General features: G+C 33.1%; 3 protein-coding genes across 4 annotated transcripts; 2 read left to right on the top strand and 1 right to left on the bottom strand.

Annotated features, from left to right (window-relative positions):
- The first annotated feature begins 1,199 nt into the window (after positions 1 to 1,199).
- Positions 1,200 to 11,820, top strand: LOC108914808 (probable protein phosphatase 2C 21). The gene is made up of 6 exons (XM_018720700.2): positions 1,200 to 1,427; positions 1,484 to 2,048; positions 2,103 to 2,495; positions 5,739 to 6,011; positions 6,103 to 6,452; positions 8,941 to 11,820. The coding sequence occupies exons 1-6, from the start codon at positions 1,317 to 1,319 to the stop codon at positions 9,124 to 9,126; spliced, it is 1,878 nt and encodes a 625-aa protein (XP_018576216.1). The 5' UTR covers positions 1,200 to 1,316; the 3' UTR covers positions 9,127 to 11,820.
- LOC108914807 (intraflagellar transport protein 20 homolog) lies at positions 10,681 to 12,350 on the bottom strand. Its single transcript, XM_018720699.2, has 3 exons — positions 12,227 to 12,350; positions 11,997 to 12,151; positions 10,681 to 11,937 (listed from the first exon to the last, which is right to left on the bottom strand). Exons 1-3 carry the CDS (start codon positions 12,348 to 12,350, stop codon positions 11,824 to 11,826), a joined length of 393 nt encoding a protein of 130 aa, XP_018576215.1. The 3' UTR covers positions 10,681 to 11,823.
- Positions 12,351 to 13,155: 805 nt separating this feature from the next.
- Positions 13,156 to 17,549, top strand: LOC108914809 (BTB/POZ domain-containing adapter for CUL3-mediated RhoA degradation protein 3). 2 transcript variants are annotated; one of them, XM_018720702.1, is made up of 3 exons: positions 13,156 to 13,474; positions 13,533 to 14,207; positions 17,216 to 17,549. In XM_018720702.1, exons 1-3 carry the CDS (start codon positions 13,291 to 13,293, stop codon positions 17,224 to 17,226), a joined length of 870 nt encoding a protein of 289 aa, XP_018576218.1. In that variant the 5' UTR covers positions 13,156 to 13,290; the 3' UTR covers positions 17,227 to 17,549. The 2 variants fall into 2 exon arrangements, with proteins under 2 accessions (XP_018576218.1, XP_018576217.1); XM_018720701.1 differs by lacking the exon at positions 17,216 to 17,549 and having other exon boundaries at positions 13,533 to 15,095.
- Positions 17,550 to 17,938: the final 389 nt, after the last annotated feature.

The following is a 17,938-nucleotide window of genomic DNA, read 5'->3' as shown; positions in this document are numbered from 1 at the left end:
GTTAGGCTTCCAAATCACCAGAGGCGCTGTGGTAATGGTTTAGTGGATTATTTAGGGAGATTTCGTTCTATCTTGTATATTATTTTTTCTATGTTCTAGACCAGTATTCGGGTCGTGTTCTTCATGCATCATCGATCGTTGAGCGATTAGTCACGTGTTATGTGCGATTAGTTATCATAGTGATGGGCAGAATCGAGTATTTTTAAGAATCGAAAACTCTGTACACGAATACTTTTAAGAATCGAATGATTATCCGAGAACCGAGTACCGGACCGAGATCGAATGAGTATCCGAGAACAGGACTCGAGAACAGTGGCAATGCGGAATCGGTGTATGTCGTCGACACGGTGTGGATTCGAATGCATCATTGGGATATTTTTATTCGTACTCGCATCGACGGTAGTTTAGCAGTTAGTAATTAAAGGAAACCTCGCAACGAACGAGAGATGTGGTTTGTTTCACGGAGCATTTTCCGTTATTAAATATTGATGTTTTTAGTTATTTTATAATTATTGGATTTTTATTTTTAAAATGAAAATGGCTGCAAATCATTAGTTTGGGATTTTATTTAAAAAAAAAGTAATAAATAAATAAGTAAAAAGTTTAAATTATTTGACAATACAACAAATCTTTAAAACATTCAATTTTGGCCTCTAAAGCACATCCGCCTAGTGTCTAGTCCATCTATCTGCCTGTCCTGAGAGATACTCGAAATCTCATCATGAATTCTCAAGTATTTGAATGCCGGCATAAAAGTTCTCGAGTACAGCGAGAACTTTTAAGAATCGAATGGATATCGATTCTTGCATTCGAATTCTCCCATCACTAGTTATCAATTTTATTTCTGATCCACAACAGTACAATACAAATTAATCAAATTATAGTAAGAATATATTTACATTTGTATAATCTGTGTTTACTGTCTGAATATATTTAATTACTGTAGCATTATCTATAGAAAAAGAATTGTATTTAATACAATTTCACAATACATTTATTACAGTTTCACTGATTCTTTTCACCTTGTAGAATACTAAGAAGTGAAAGTAATATATTATCTTAGGTATGATAACGATTTGATAAATGAGTTCCACTAAACACTAAACGAAAACGCTTTAGAATTTAAAATTCCCGCAACTTTTTAATATTACGTAACTTTTGGCGCGTCTGTTCAGCGCCCTCTTAGCGAATGTCAGGTGTCAAGAAAATTTGTTCAGCGGCAGCATGGATGCAAGTTAACAAGTCGTTTTTCTGCCGGCACCATTAATATTGTAGTTTCACGTTTGTTTTGTTAAAAGACTTAATATATTTCAAAAATGGGTTCTTATTTATCCACACCTGTTACTAAGAAATTTTCGAGTGACGAAGTGAACGATAAATTGAAGTGTGGTTCCAGTTCAATGCAAGGCTGGCGCGTAACCCAGGAAGTATGTTTATATTTCATTGATAATTATTTATTTTAATCACGCCTGTGTTATTCCAGGACGCACATAATTGTATATTAGGTTTTGATGCAAACACATCATTCTTTGCTGTCTATGACGGGCATGGAGGCCACGAAGTAGCCCAGTATTGTTCGGAGAATCTTCCACAGTTTGTCAAAGATACTCAGGCTTATAAAGACGGTGATATAACTAAAGCATTGATAGAAGGTTTCCTGGGGTTCGATGCTACCATCGCAACTAAGAAAGTAGTAGATGTATTAAAAAAAATTGCTGGAGATAAAGAAGCGACAGAGGGAAGCGACGATGAAGAGAATGTCGATAATTTATACGAAGAAGCGGCTATGCCTATTGAGCAAGTCATTGAGAAGTATACGAATTTGGTAAACCCAGCACACAAAGCCTTAAAGAAAGCAGATAGTGATAAGTTCCCAAAATCGCCGTTTTTAAAGGCAAAGAAGGAAGGTGAGTCCTCGGTGGCCAGTTCAAGTTCTGAGGCTGATGATTCTAAAGTAAATTCTTCGGAAGGTTGTGCTAGTAGTACCGATGAAGTTAGTAGTTCATCTAACTACTTAAATGAGGCCAAAACTGCATTGGATGTGGAAGGTGAAATTATTGTATATAATAATAAAAGTTACTTGTGAATATTTTCTGTTTTAGACCAACCGGAAAAACATTCTGAAACTAACGGTTCCGTACCTGAGGGGAAAGTAACTTCGTCAGATAGTCCCGATTGTAAAGAAGCGGCGGTGGCGCCATCGAATGCCGATTCAGAATTGAAAAAAGAGGAAATACCAGTTTCTTCTCAGAACGGAGAAGTGTCTGAGTCGGACTCAAAGGATGATGTCACTAGTTCTTCCGTTTCCCAAGAAAACGGGGAGGTGACTTCGAAGGGTAAAGGTAAAGCCTTGGCTAAAACGAAAGTGTCGAAAACCCCAGTGAACGTGAGGCCCAAGAGGAATGCGAAGCAGCTCTATAAAACGTTGCTCGACTTCGGGGAAGACAGCGAAGACACGGAGGATGAGGAAGATAAAAATTTCGAGGGACCGAACGGTAAGTCAGAATTGATATTTTTAAAAACTTGTTTTATCCGAACTGATTTTATAAAATGTCCTTAAATATCGTAACGTTAACGGGAATTTAATCTTCAGAATTTAAATGTTATGTCTACGGAAACAAATTAGATTGATACATTTTGAAATAACGAACTTCAAGAAAAAAATGATTAAAACATTCCCTTACTTTGAATTGTCAGTGGAATCAAATGTTGCTGTGATTAAATTGTTTATAGAGTTTTAAGTAAGTGTGTATTCTCATTGGAACAGGCAATTTTTTTGTCATAATTTTCTTGGAAATCCCCAAAAACAAGTGACAACAAAATTTTTATAAACATGTTTATGAGAACAATGAAGTACTAGATATGATTTATTTACGGGGAGTGTCATCAAAGTGCGGCTGCTGCTTCTCGCTCATATGAAGAACGCTAACATCAACCTTGTATATAACCAGTTATTTTCTGAACTCAAATCATTATTCACTACAAATTTGGAGGGCGCCTAAAATAATAAAAAAAAAAAAATCATTTCTTACAACTGGTTTGTACATTATTAAATACAAGGAGACAAATTTCTGTATCTGGACTTCTGCTGAAACAAAAAGTGTTACAAGCTGGTCAAAACTTGCGGCTTCAAAGTTTCCAACAATTGCTTGGAAAAATTTCGTCCCAAGCATAAAATTTCCTTTAAAACTGTGTGTAGTGAATATACTTATGTAAACTTTCAAAATGATGACGACTGGAAAGCCAAGTTGCAATCAATATTGAGAGACTTCGCTCGAAAAAATAATTTTAATGCGAAACAGACCTTTTGTTTCGTGCAATTCCCACAAAAACATTTGCGTTAAGAAATGGTCAAGGAACAAACATGGAACGAGATAAGTAAAACTTGTTGGTTATTGACCCTATGAAAAAAACATGGATGACTTTGGATTTTATGTCAACAAGGTTAAGAAACTTTGACAAGAACATGAAAAGAGAAAAGAGAAATCTACTAATGGATAATAAATACACTAAAACTGCTGTATCGTTTCCATTGCATCACAAGCAATATTCGTATGAACTAAGACGAAAAATCCTAATCAAATTAGTCACTGTTTTCATATAATTGAAATGTCATCTTGACAATTCCCAAATTTTGATATCTCCTAAATTTTAATACTGGTTACGAAAATATGCCAAAAAATCGATATTTCAACGCTCGGAAAATATAAACAATAGTTAGTATTTTGACGCGATCGAAATCACTCTAAAAATTTTTTTTTTTTATTTTCGGCTCTCTTTTGTTTTAACTGCGGTAGTCAAACTACAGTCTAAACTAATACTCAACAAATGTCACCTATTTTCTTCCACTCTAATACACATAAAATATTGGAACGATTGTCTGTGATAGATTGAGACTATGAAGACATGTATACCATCATTGATCTCTTTTTGGCGCATTTAACAAATAATGAATTCACATCTGCAATGACTGCCTTTGGTATTAGGAGACACTCGTGACGTAATGGCAATTTTAAAACGGTTTTAGTGTATATTGAATCCTCACTGTGTTTATCTCAAAAGCCGTGAAGCAAAAAAAAATGTTTAAATTACACATTTTATGTCTTTGGTCAGTTATTCAGACAAGATTTGAGAATTTCAGGTTATAACCTGTTTTTATATTCTCTTTTAATGGGTTATAATCTATCGAATTATTTTGACATTTTTTGGGATAGTTTCTTTGCTTTGAAGTTTACGTCGCAAAAAGATTTTGGCATTCACCGAAGAACCTTCAGAACGTTTCAACCTAAAATTCTCAAAATTTAATGAGTAACATAAAATGACTAAATTATTTTGCTTCTCAATTTTTTAGATAAACTCAGTCAAGGTCCAAGGTAAGGGTTCAATCAACGCATTAACATGGATTTCAATATGTGGGTTGCTTTCGCTGTACAGCAAAAATAAAACGCTCTCTCAAGGGTACAAATAAAGTATTTTTATTGAAAACTAAGCTTGTGGAAAAAGAGGTGTTGTCGGTTCGAATGTTTGCAGGAGAGTCCTTGTGTGTGGAGTCGGTCGTCGGTATATGAGTAAGCATCTGGTCGCCGGCGCCAGTCCGCCGTAGACCCTTCCTGCGACGTCCTGTTGGCGCTCTTGACCTAATGCTTAAAAATGGGTCACTTGCGAACATGTGTGTGTACCCATAAATAGTTTGTAACAAATTTTTGCATGTGACGGTAAAAAACTGTGGATTTAACCTGTAATATAAATGGATGTGATGTGAATGATGAACCATTAAGGAAAGTAAGGAAAAAAAGCATATTTTTACTTCTTATGTTTGTTTTATGTTTTTATCATTACATTTCTCGAGCTTTACACGCCCTTTAAATATTCAGAAAATGCTTTTTTGGAACTATTAACATATGAATTAATCGTAATTATTGAGAATTTTTACAAAATTCTCGACAGAAAAGGAAAGGTATATTCCGATGTTTACATGGGTGCCCATGGTTTCCGTGATCTTTTACTGTGAAAAATTAAAGAAATTCCTGTATTTCAGCATTTTTATAGTTTAGAGATGAATTTTCTTATTGTTTTACTAAAAGTGTGATTGATTGTCTATAAAACGCAAACGTTAACATTTTTATTTTGTTATTTAATAACTGAAATTCCAAATGTCTATTATCGATTGAATTGAATCGAAACTGAGATTGAAGGAGAGGAACTTGTAACTACTATTTCAAATTCGCCAAGAATATTTCTCAAGCTACACTTGAGATCAGAAATATTTAATAACAAAATGAAAAAAAAAATAAAAATGACCGAGATTTAAAGATTAATTCACAGAAGCGGGTCTACTCTAGTAGATTTTACGTGTACGTATTTTCAAATATCTGTAGGGGTTTTAAAATGTTAAAGCTTGATACTATTGGTTTTTCTTCCATGTACGAATGTACCTATATATTTTTAATTACATTTATGATAGGTTTATGGTGTTTTAATTTTTCTTTTACATATTTTGATAATATAATGTAACACACTTCATTCTGCTGATAATATATTAAATAAAATTAAACGTGTCTTATATCCATCGTTTAACTCCTCTAAATAACGGACACTTCTATATACTCAACATTTTAGGATTCTCTGTGCTGTATTAGAAGAATACATCATACATGTTACATGTTACCCCTTTGTCGTTCTCGCGAATTTATTTCCTCACATAGTTTGTTAACTGACTTGACGTCCTTTTATTATAGTAGACGGTAGTTCTGACGACGATGACGAGGACGGCGTGAACGCCGCCATAGAAGTGGAGGGATCGGAAGAGAGTTCCGCGGAAGAAGAAGGAGACGAAGAGGAGGACGAAGAAGACATCGACGACGAGGACGAGGAGGACCTCGAGTTCGGAAATAACATGAAAGAAGAGCCCGGATCTGATAGTGGCTGTACGGCCGTCGTGGCCCTGTTGAGGGGAAACGAACTGTACGTGGCCAACGCTGGCGACTCGAGGTGCATCGTTTGCCGGAATGGTAAGTTCCAAATAAAGTTTATCCTGTTTTGACGAGGTTGTGAGAGTAAATAACAATTATTTTTCAATCTCTGTTTCAACGTCGCCTTTAGGAAAAGCTGTGGAGATGAGTTTCGATCACAAGCCGGAGGACGAACCGGAAAGGGCACGGATAGTGAAGGCCGGCGGTAAAGTGACGACCGACGGTCGCGTGAACGGAGGACTGAATCTATCGAGGGCCATCGGCGATCACGCTTACAAACAGAACAAGGAGATGTCGGATAGGGAGCAGATGATCACGGCTCTGCCTGACGTGAAGTCGTTGACGATAAATCCGGGCGAGGACGAGTTTATGGTACTCGCCTGCGACGGCATCTGGAATTTTATGTCTAGTCAAGAGGTTGTCGATTTCGTCAAGCCCAGGATAGCGGCGTGCGAGGATCTGTCCCACATTTGTGAGGAGGTAGGTGTAATTTTTTTTACGCGGTTGTACTTTTTTTTAAACTTGAAACTTGTTTTGCACCAGAACAATTTCTTAATTGTTACAATTTATTAATTTAATTTTATTATTAATTATTTTAGATTTTATATGATGGATGGTATAAAAAAATATATATCTGATTAGTTATCTTACATTTTATACATTTTTCTCTTATCACAGGTAGTAATCGGAGATTATTGATTGTATTAAAAAAAAATGTTAATCAAAATTGAAAAATTTTAATTTAAACATAGCGGTAGATATATGGCGAGCTGATTTTACCAATCTCGGAAAGTTTTACATATTCTCCCAAGGGACAGACAAAAAGTAGTTCAGATGTCCCAGCTTCGATTTTCGAGAAAAATTAAAATATCAAAACTATATTTTATTATTTCAATTCGCTTAAGAAATTATATAATTTTGGACATTTTTTAAGATAATAAGTTTTTTTTTATTTGAAAATAAATGATTTTGTACACGATTGATTTACATATACTTTTTCTCAAATATCATATGACACTTCCTTTGGCAAGAAAATTTTGTTTAAAAAAAATAAGTTGGGGTTCCAAAAATAAACGAGACGTTTTAAAAGTGTGTTGAGTATTTAAACGTCAAAAATGTAAAATTACGCAAATAAAAATGTTCAACATCACAAATAAGGATGGGATCTTTGATAGACGGACCAGGATGAAGTTTTCGTCATGCACGTTTCTCAAAAATCGAGCATGAGACATTTGAACTACCTTTTGGTTGTCTCCATGGGAAACACGAAAAATCTACCAAATGTGTTCAAATTGGACCACATTGTCCAAAAACAATACTCATTATTTGATCACATTTTTCAAAGGTTTTTCGGATTCCTGAGGTAATAGTTTTTTTTTACTTTAAAAATATTTGATTTTGTACGCGGTTGATACAGATACTTTTTTCAAATATTACATATGACACATCATTTGTAAGAAAATTTTGTTTAAAAAAAAATTTAATAAGTTGGGGGTTCCAAAGAATGAGACGTTTTAAAAATGTATTGAGTACATAGAAGATAAAAATGTAAAATTTACGCAAATAAAAATGTTCAACATCACAAATACAGCCCAAAATTGTTAACTTACTTTGACAAACCAACAAACAACAAACAAGACATTTGAACTACTTTTTGTCTATCTCCTCGGGAAACACGAGAAATCTTCCAAACGTTTTCAGAGGACCACCAATCAACAAAGCACATTATTTGATCGCATTTTTGGATGGTTTTCGGATTCCTGAGATAGGTAAAAAGTAGTTCGGATGTCTCATTTTCAATTTTCGAAAAAAAATTAAAGTTGAAAACTGCATCTTTAAATCTCAATTCGTTGAAAAAATTACAGTTTTGGCTATTTTTTAAGATACTGGTTAACTTTTTTATATGAAAATTTTTTATTTCGTAAAGCGGTTTTCTATCTAGCTGTTTTGATGTACACCGTTGAATTACAAAGATATTTTTTTTCACATATTGACACTTTATTTGTTAGGAAATTTTTTGTATTAAATAAAATATGTCGGGGTTCCGAAGAAAAACATAAAGTTAAAAATATTTTGAATATATAACTGAATTTTTCACAAAAAACTGTAATAATAGTAATATAAATTTTTTGCAAATAATACTTCAAAAACTACTTTTTTCGTTGTGCAGTTTTTCTCAAAAACCGAATCTGGGACGTTTGAACTACTTTTTGTCTGTCTCCTCGTTAAACACGAGAAATCCTTCATAAGTGTTGAAACTGACATTGAAGTTTAATTACATGTACAGAGTGTGTAAAGAGCTCCAAGCATACAGGGTGTCCAGAAAATGATGGTAGTCTCTACGTACTAATATTAATTAATATTTGAATAAATTGAGCAAATATTATTTTTTTTTAGAAACAATAGAAAATGTTATTAATGTTTGGCACTTTGTATAAATGTGTGCTATTTGTATAGTACCTTTTTTCAAGCACAAAATTGCTTGTTGTTTTGGACTATTTCGTATTTGTTATAATTTTCAGGATATTTTGAGAAAGTAGTTCAAATGTCTCAGGCTCGATTTTCCAGAAAAAGGTTCAGTTCACTGAAGAAATTACATTTTTAGCGTGTTTCTTAAAATATTTTGAAATGATTTTGTTGGCATCGATGTAAAAAAATGCTGACTTGAAAATAACATGTTACAGTAATTCAAAAGCGATTTGTTTTTACAAAATTATCTCCGCTCCGTTAATTTCATACAGTTGATATGAAAAGGTAGCAACAGGCACTTATAAGAATGCACATACAACCTGGTTTGGGAACTGCTCAGTGACGGCGTAGACGAGAATGTAAAAATCGAGTGTCTGATTGATTAAAAAAAATAATTTCTGATTCTACCCCGACCCCGCACTGAAAGTTACAATCCGTATAATACTTACAACAAATAAACAATTTATGTGTCAATTTTAACGGTAACTTTTCCCCACAGATGTTCGACCACTGCTTAGCGCCGGACACAATGGGTGACGGCACGGGTTGTGACAACATGACAGCTATAATAGTACAGTTTAAGTCTAATATTCTTAAAAGGTCGGCCGCCCCGGAGCCGGGCGAGAGTGATCCGAAAAGGGCAAAGACTGAAGAAAATGAGTCACAGATCGACACTACAGCGTGAACCATTCGTTCTTTTTTTTTATACAATAATAGGTTAAAGAACAGTATGTTTATGTTATTTCACATTATTTCAAGTATTTTTTAAAGGATAGTGTAAACTTATTCTCCGTTTAGTTTCAGTTCTGTTTGTCCGCTGTGGGGGTAGTTTTATTTTTCACGATATTCGGTACAGGTACGCATACAAAAGCCTTGAAAGAAACACGCGAGTTTGGATCGAGGGAGAAGCGAACTAGTTTTTACAGACCTGCGAAAAGATAAAAAAATATTTTTGTATCATTTTTCTGATTGCCTGGATATCGCTTCGTTTTTTTTTGTAAATTAAAATGTAAAAAGAGGCACAAAGAAACATTTTAATATGCAATATTTACACTTATAATCCACAAGGTCGTTCGAATTAGGGCAAAGTTGCGAAGTTTAATGACTAATAACGTGTCAAAAAATTAAACGCTGAAAATTTTGATTTTTGTTTTTGTGTTTTTAATCAAAAAATGGAAAGAGGTGCATTTTGTAAACCTGAAACATCTTTAAGACACTTCTTTGCTTGGCATTCAAATATGGCAGAAGGCGAAGTACCATTCAACTTTTTTTATGGCCATTGTATTGGATTTTCGCATTTTTTAATTCAGCGAAATTTTGTGATTACGACGATACCTCATACGTTGTGGTAAACTTCTTTGATTTCCTTAAAATACCAAATTATCCATTTTCACAAAGAGTGCTTTGGCAGCAAAACAACTGACCACTACTTATAGGGAAATATTGACAGTTCCGTTAAATTTTCTTTGACAATTATCAAAGATTAAGATGATTAAAGTTGCAATTTTCACATGAAGGACAATATGTGTTTCAAATATATTGATTAATTAATTTAAAGAATATTTCGTGTAAATTTCATTTTTTATTATTTGAACTTTGATGAACTTTGGTCATTGATGAAAATTTAACGGAACTGTCAAAATTTCTTTCATTTGTTTTCAAAGCACTATGAATCTTGACAATTTTGTCAATTGAAGTAAACCAAATGACACCACACCCATAACAAAAGCAAAAGATGTACGTCAGGTAGGCGCAATGACTAATATGATTGCATGTTTTATTTATTTAAGTATCTTGACAATGTCCGTGTTTAAAAAATTATACCCCTTTTCGTTTTCGATTCAAAAGAAATGAAAAATGAAATTTTAAATTTTTCGTCAATAACTTCAAAGGACCCTGTATATTGTGAGAAATAAATATTTATCAGTTTGGACTTAATCAGTATATTAAATTCGATTAACATAAAATTTAAATCGATTGAAATAACGAATTAGGAAATTTAAAAAAAAATTGATACTTAAAGCAAATTTGTATGCAAGTTTTCAAGAAATTTACGAAATGTTTTATTTTTGACTTTTTCAACTGACGAAAATGCTCTATTGTATTTTATTTGTTTGAGTTATTTACGATGCCTTTTTCCTAGGAATAAATTTTTACAGTTGAATAATACGAATCAAAAATATCAAGTAAGACACCAATTTAGAATTTTTTTGTGCCGCACAATTCTAATGATTTTTTATTTTTTTGATACATTGCAAGCCTCTACACTTATCAAAATAGTTGGCTATGGACTGTCGATGTTTTTTAAATACAATTTATCGGATAATCAAGGGACATATTTTTATAAAAAATCCGGGTGCATAAACTCGATCAGCATCATTTAAAACCCCTGCATATCAAATATCAACAGTTTATAATGCAGAATAATATTTTTATACCTCCTAAAACTTTCTGACATCACTAAGTTTTTTTGCTCTGAAATCAGAGGAGCTGATTGGCTGAATTTAAACCTCTGCCATGAGTTTTAAAATCCAACCAATCGACTGCTCTCATTTCAGGTTCTAATGTGACAATCGCAAGCAGAAGAATCCGCCTATTATGTCAGTCATAATCAGCTGTGTCAGATGAACGATTGTTCATCTTCATTTGTTTCCAGTGCCTCCTAGATTTTTAAACTGAAATAGAAACAAATTTAAAACTTTTAGGTCTATAAAATAGTTATTCTGTGTTTTAAACTAGCGAAATTTAATATACTTTAAAGATTATTGCCGGTTATCGCTATCAAAGCCTTCTGTGTGAATTTTTCATGCGCTGCCTGGTCAACCAGATATTGTGGGAAATACGAAACCTAGTTTAAGTTTAGTTTAGAGATAACTTACAGAAGAATTGGTTTGTTTTTTTATGTGTAATTGAGCATTTTATGATCGCATAGAAATATTCTGACCATTATGAAAAATTCAGTGAAATACCCTGTAAATATTAAACGACTATAAAACAATGTGTGAGATCGTGTAAATAATTTTGAACTTTTTTCATAAAATGCTCCGAGCCCAGCTTCACGAATTAATGGTTAACGTTTCCTTTCTAAACGCCATGGTAGAGGTGCCTTCAGTTAAAGAACACTGTGGTGGTTTAATTGTAATTTGTATCATTATAATTTTATTTTGCCCTAGACGGTCGTTTCGGTTTCCTTGGCGTTTTAACAGGCGAGCCAGTGATTTTTGTATACCAATAAAGAAGTTCTCTGTATATTTATTTTTGACAGTCTTTTTTTTAAGGATTTAATAAATATCTTGTACATTAGTAATACAATTTATTTTTATTTAGCATTGTATTATCTGTTATAATATTAATATACCACAATAAATTATTTAATAGATTTTTAATAATGCATTAGTTGATTTATCACTTCGTTTTGTTCCATTTCCGTTTTTTGTAGCGAGTTCAACTGAATTTTTAACCTCTCCAGCTCCATTGATTTTTCAGTGATTAACGCCTAAAAATCGGTAAAAAATTTAACTAAAAGCGAACCATATTCAGTACATTTTTAAAAACCTGTAACTGCTGTTGATTATTTTCTTTTTGTTTTTCCATGCTCTGCAATATATTTCTTGCTCCTATCGCCTTAATTTTTTGTTTTTCAACTTCTTTACCTAGTTCTTCAACCATAGTAATAAACTTATTAGCTATTTTCTGGAACTCGTCTATTTCTAAAAGGTCAAATTTTAGTTCGATCAAATAAAATTTGAAATATTCCAAAGATTTATATATTCCTTTTTAATTACTTTCTGCATAAATCTGGCACTCTTCTTTTAAATCGTTTGTTAACTTTGACACTTCGGGTTCCAAAATACATATTTTATCAACTTCATCAAAAAAAATTCCTGATTTATTTAATAAATCGGACATTTTCAAATGTTACTGTTGTCAAAATATTGTTTCCATGGTAACTTATTTGGCAGTTTTGACCACTGGGCGTTTTCCACCTACCTATTACCCGGTACAGAGCGTTTTCCTTTATACTTTAAAAATGTGTTCTGTGGTGTTGGTAAGCTGAAAAGAAACAGGCTCTGAGTAAGTAAATTATAGGTATGTTTCAGCAGATGCTAAGGATTTATTTGAAACTATCAGAGATATTTGGCCAATCAATTCTTAAACATATACACTTATACACAATTATGTAACGACTTAAGTGGTCGAGTGTATCTGATAGTTTGAGACTCTTGCAGAAACAACCTTATAAGTATTGTTAATACAATTGGCTAATTGCCATTTTTATTACATACCTAGATTTTTACTCACTAGAAAAATCGTACCACATTGATACTACCACAAAATATGTATATGAATTTCTATTTCAAAGAATATTTCGTGTTTAGAAAAATAAACTGACCGCACATACCACATACTGTCTCGTGCCTATGCTTGAAAATTTTCAGCAATAGGTAGGACACTCGAGAGGTGCTATCTACTTCAGTTATTTCTCGCTTGAATCCACCCAAAGACAAGTATTTTTATGTCAAAGTTGAAGAACAGTTTGTTAGTGTATGCAGAGATTCGCTCGGTAATTAAATTTTCATAAATTGCTTCATGACGTCATTAATGAAAATCTGTAACACAGTAAATTCGCTGTGTAGTAAAAAAATGCCTACAGTGAATGTCAATTGTCAATTGTCAAATCTTTTTTACGTGTTCCGTGCCGTGTTGTCATTTTCGTTTTAGAATTTTAGAAGGCTGTGGCTGTGGTCTTGAAATGACTATTTTGAAAAATATGTTGTAAGTTTGTACGCAAAATACAAAATAGTGTGAATATTCAGCCATCTCCATTTTTTAATTAGTAGAATTCTGAATGTTTAATTCGGAAATTAGTATCATGTCTGGAAAAACGACTATAAAAGGAAACCCTTCACAGTATGTAAAGTTAAACGTTGGGGGCTGTTTACATTACACCACCATTGGAACTTTAACTAAGCATGATACAATGTTACGGGCCATGTTTAGTGGAAGAATGGAAGTGCTGTCTGATTCGGATGGTAAGATGATTTTATCGTCTAACAACATACATGATGGATGATTCATTTTCTTTTTAAGGTTGGATACTTATTGACAGATGTGGCAAACATTTTGGGACAATACTGAATTTTTTAAGAGACGGCAGCGTTTCTTTACCTGAATCGTCTAAAGAGATAGCAGAACTAGCAGCCGAAGCTAAGTACTACTGCATAGCTGAACTCGCGGAATCTTGTAACAAAGCTTTGGCTAAAAAAGAGAGAGGCGAGCACGAACCTATTTGTGGAGTGCCGTTAATTACATCCGTAAAAGAGGAAGAAATGTTAATAAGCTCAACGACTAAACCCGCAATAAAATTGCTTATAAACAGACATAATAATAAATATTCCTACACCACAACTTCAGACGATAATTTGCTGAAGAATATCGAACTATTCGATAAGCTTTCGTTGTGGTACAGCAACAGGGTGTTGTTTTTGAAAGACGTCATTAGTACGAGCGAAATTTGCTGCTGGGTTTTCTACGGACATGGGAAAAAGGTATCGGAGGTATGTTGTACCTCTATCGTCTATGCCACTGATAAGAAACACACGAAAGTTGAATGTCCGGAAGCGAGAATTTACGAGGAAACATTAAATATATTACTTTACGAGAGTCGTAACGCCCCAGACCAAGAACTGATGCAAGCCACGTCGACTAGAGGCGCGGTTTCTGGAATGTCCTCATATACAAGCGACGAGGAGGAAGAAAGATCAGGTATTGAACGACTTAGGTCTAATAAGTCTAATAATCAAACATAATTACTTCATTTTAACTACTTTGTAAGATATATTTGCATTACTGAACTGATATAATACTGGGTGGCCTAGAAAATTTATTTACAGTACAAGTTGGTGTATCGGAGTAAAAGCCATATTACAAACTTTTTCCGTTGACGTTCTGGTTTCTATTACTTAGGAAATGTGCTGGCATTCCATTTATAATGCTTAGTCGAGAGATGGGAACGACTATTGGTAAACTTCCTGTGTTATCACCAATAAAGTACTATTATAAGCATAGGTACATTTGCTATGTAACGGAAACGGCAACAGGAAAAGTTTATAAATCGGTTTTAAGCGTTTGCTACAGTTTTAAAATTTGTCATTCTTTATCTTTGCAAATAAATTATTATTTTATGTTAAGTTGTGAAATAAAAATATTGAACTAAAATGTTTCATGTTATGTCATTACATCCCTTGTCGTGTATTGTGGGTATGTTTTATAAAATTTCTTCAATTGAAACAAATAAGGTTACAGTTACCGACGAACAAATTACTTTTGAAATTTATTATTCCTCTGCAGTAGTGGCAGGTTTAGATTTTTTTTATCGTGCTTTGTAATTTTTTTTTATACACCTCGGAGTATGATTTATAGGGAAAGCTAGTCAAAATTTTGAGTATTGTGGATGTGATTTGTTTTTATATATCCCCGTTATTGTATTTTTATTATACTTAAATATTTTAACGTACAATACAGTTACAGGCGTATCAAAAGCTGTTGTAGCTGTATTTTGATTAATATGATATTAGGTTAAAAATGTGAATGTTCAAGATTTATTTACACTCAACAAACATACTATGTTAAAAAATATATATAGGTACTGGGGGTGGCTCAAAAAAAAACGGGTTTTTTTTTTTCCTGTTTCTTGTCAAAATATGTTAGTTTATCAGCCCCCTCAAAAAATCGGCTTTTTTAAAGGTCGCTCAAGATTTTAAAAAATTCCAAAATCGTCAAAAATTGAATTTTTTTAAATTTTTATTCTCGTTATTTTATCATTTTCTAGGTTGAAAAAATTTCGATTCTGAAAATTTCAATTTGATATTTTAATTTCTAAAGGTCACTCATAATTACTTTAATTTTCAAAGTAGTGTACCTATGTTTTCGAGCGACTTCTAAAAAATAAATATCAACGAACTAATAAATTTTTTTATTGAATTTGATGAATAAAAGAATAGAAATAAATCACGAGACACTTAAATTTTAAAAAATTAAAAAGTTATAAATATTCGATATTCACAGTGCGGTAGTAAATTTTGCCTCAAGAAATTTTTTGAGGGGGCTCTTAAAACATGATAAACTAACATATTTTCACAAAAGACACGAAAAAAAAATCGTTTTTTTTTGGGCCACCCTAATATTTACAGGGTATAGCAAAAGTACCGGAACGGCAGAATAACTCGGGAGAGCGTTTTAGTGAAAAATGTTAAATACAAAAGTTTTAGGATGTCTCCCTGGCTATCCGATGGTGACCTTGACATTGACCTTGAAGGTCATTTCAAGGTCAAACGTAATTTTTCAAATGGGATCCTATACTTTTGACCCCAGAAATGAAAAGAACGGAAAATTTTACGTTCAGATATGACCTTGAGTGACCCCTCCTTTTTGACCTTGGGGCCCCACATGGTCAAATTAACAAAAGTACAGGAACAGCAGAATTACTCGGCGGGAGAGCATATTAGAGAAAATTTTCAAAATTTTCCGCTTTTCATTTGTGGGGTCAAAAGTGTAGGGTCCCATTTGAAAAATCACATTTGACCTTGAAATGATCTTCAAGGTCAATGTCAAGGTCACCATCGGATGGCTAGGGAGTAATCCTGAAACTTTTATATTTAACATTTTTCTCTAAAATGCGCTCCCGCCGAGTTATTATGCCGTTCCTGTGTTTTTGTTAGTTTGACCTTGTGGGAGCCCCAAGGTCAAAAGGGAGGAGTCACTCAAGGTCATATCTGAACGTAAAATGTTCCACTCTTCATTTCTGGGGTCAAAAGTATAGGGTCCCATTTGAAAAAACACATTTGACCTTGAAATTATCTTCAAGGTCAATGTCAAGGTCACCATCGGATGGCCAGGGAGAAATCCTGAAACTTTTGTATTTAACATTTTTCTCTAAAATGCTCTCGGTCGAGTTATTCTCCCGTTCCGGTACTTTTGCTATACCCTGTATATTCCTGGTGAGCATACAGTTGTCAGTAGTTCTAAAATAGGACACTAACTCTTCTGTAAATATGTCGATCCCTTTGACATTTATAATTCTATGTACTTACTGTTTTATCACTTTTTTATCCTCTCCTTCAAGATCCAAGATATATGTAATTGTTGCACTTAGATACTGAACTATTTTGACTTGCCACCACTCTAAATATTAAAAATAAACTGTCAGACAGTTAAAACATATTGCACAAAAAAATATTAAAATTATCAAACACAGAACCGACAGCTTCCCTATGAAAGCGATTTTAAATTAATTTAATAAACGTTTTTCTCTTTGTTGTTTTTACGTATAAAAAATTCTTGTTGCGTTTCTTTTCACGTTAAAAAGCTGCTACTACTAAATTTGAAAAATCTGCCACTGCTTTATAAACTCCATTTCACAGTTATGATTTTTGGAATCGAATAGAAAATACGAATGTTGGTTTTTAGAATAAAATGAATTAATTCCATAACGTTTATTTATCTAGCAATTTTCTTATATTTTTTGCCCACCCAGGATTAAGTAATAGGACTGATCTATTATACAATTATTAACCTTCCTGTATATATATTCAGAGACGTAAAATTTTGACTCGATTCGGAAATAAGTGATTACAACTGTTTAGTTGGATAAGAAATGTTGATGTCAAGTCAGAATTCTACTGGTCTCGAGAATGCCTAAAAATTAATTTATTAGCTTGACCAATCAGCCGACATTGATCAAGGTGTATTAAAAACGTTATTAAACCTTGCAGTTCGCCCCTAATTGGTGGAGCAGTTCAAGTTGTTTTGCTTTATTTATGTGTCACGCATCGTTTTCATGGATACAGATAAAACCATTTTATTATAGTATTTTATTCAGTGTTGTTATATATACTTTTCTGTGATTTTTGATATTGTATTTTATTGTACTTCCAAATAAACAAAAACTGAATTTATATTCAATTAGGGAATAACTCAAAGTCGTTATTTTGTGTTATTTTTACAATTATTAGTTAATTGTAACGTTTTGACTTTGAATAAATCAGTGTTGTCAGTGTGCTTTTTCATTTCCTCAACATTTGGAGATAGCTGCTGTTTAGAATTGTTTTTTTGTTTATTATTTTTACGATTTACCTGCTTATTTTAAATATTCGGGCTAGTTCCGCTTTTGCTTGTCGAGTTCGAAAAGTGAGGCTTATCCAAGAGAAACCGCAAGAACGCCAAAGTTAACAAGCCAGTCATCTCGCCAAAAAGCAAACTATTAAATACTTGTCGAATAAAATCCTGTACGTATTTCTGATAGTTGCCTGTAAAACTTTAAACATACAAAAAAGTTACAGAAGAATATTCATAAAGGGTTGTAGTAAAATGAACGCCCTGTATGGTTTAACCTAACAGGAACATAATCACTGCATACTCCATGAAGGGAAACTAAGCAACAGCAAATTTTGCTCAAATTGGTTAGCTGGGTTCTGAGTTCTGAGTGAAATAAAAAA

This window comes from Anoplophora glabripennis, unplaced genomic scaffold, assembly GCF_000390285.2.
Source record: "Anoplophora glabripennis isolate ALB-LARVAE unplaced genomic scaffold, Agla_2.0 scaffold1180, whole genome shotgun sequence".
Lineage (NCBI taxonomy): Eukaryota > Metazoa > Arthropoda > Insecta > Coleoptera > Cerambycidae > Anoplophora > Anoplophora glabripennis.
Note: the sequence above shows the minus strand (reverse complement) of the source record. Positions and strands in the feature narration are given on the sequence as shown.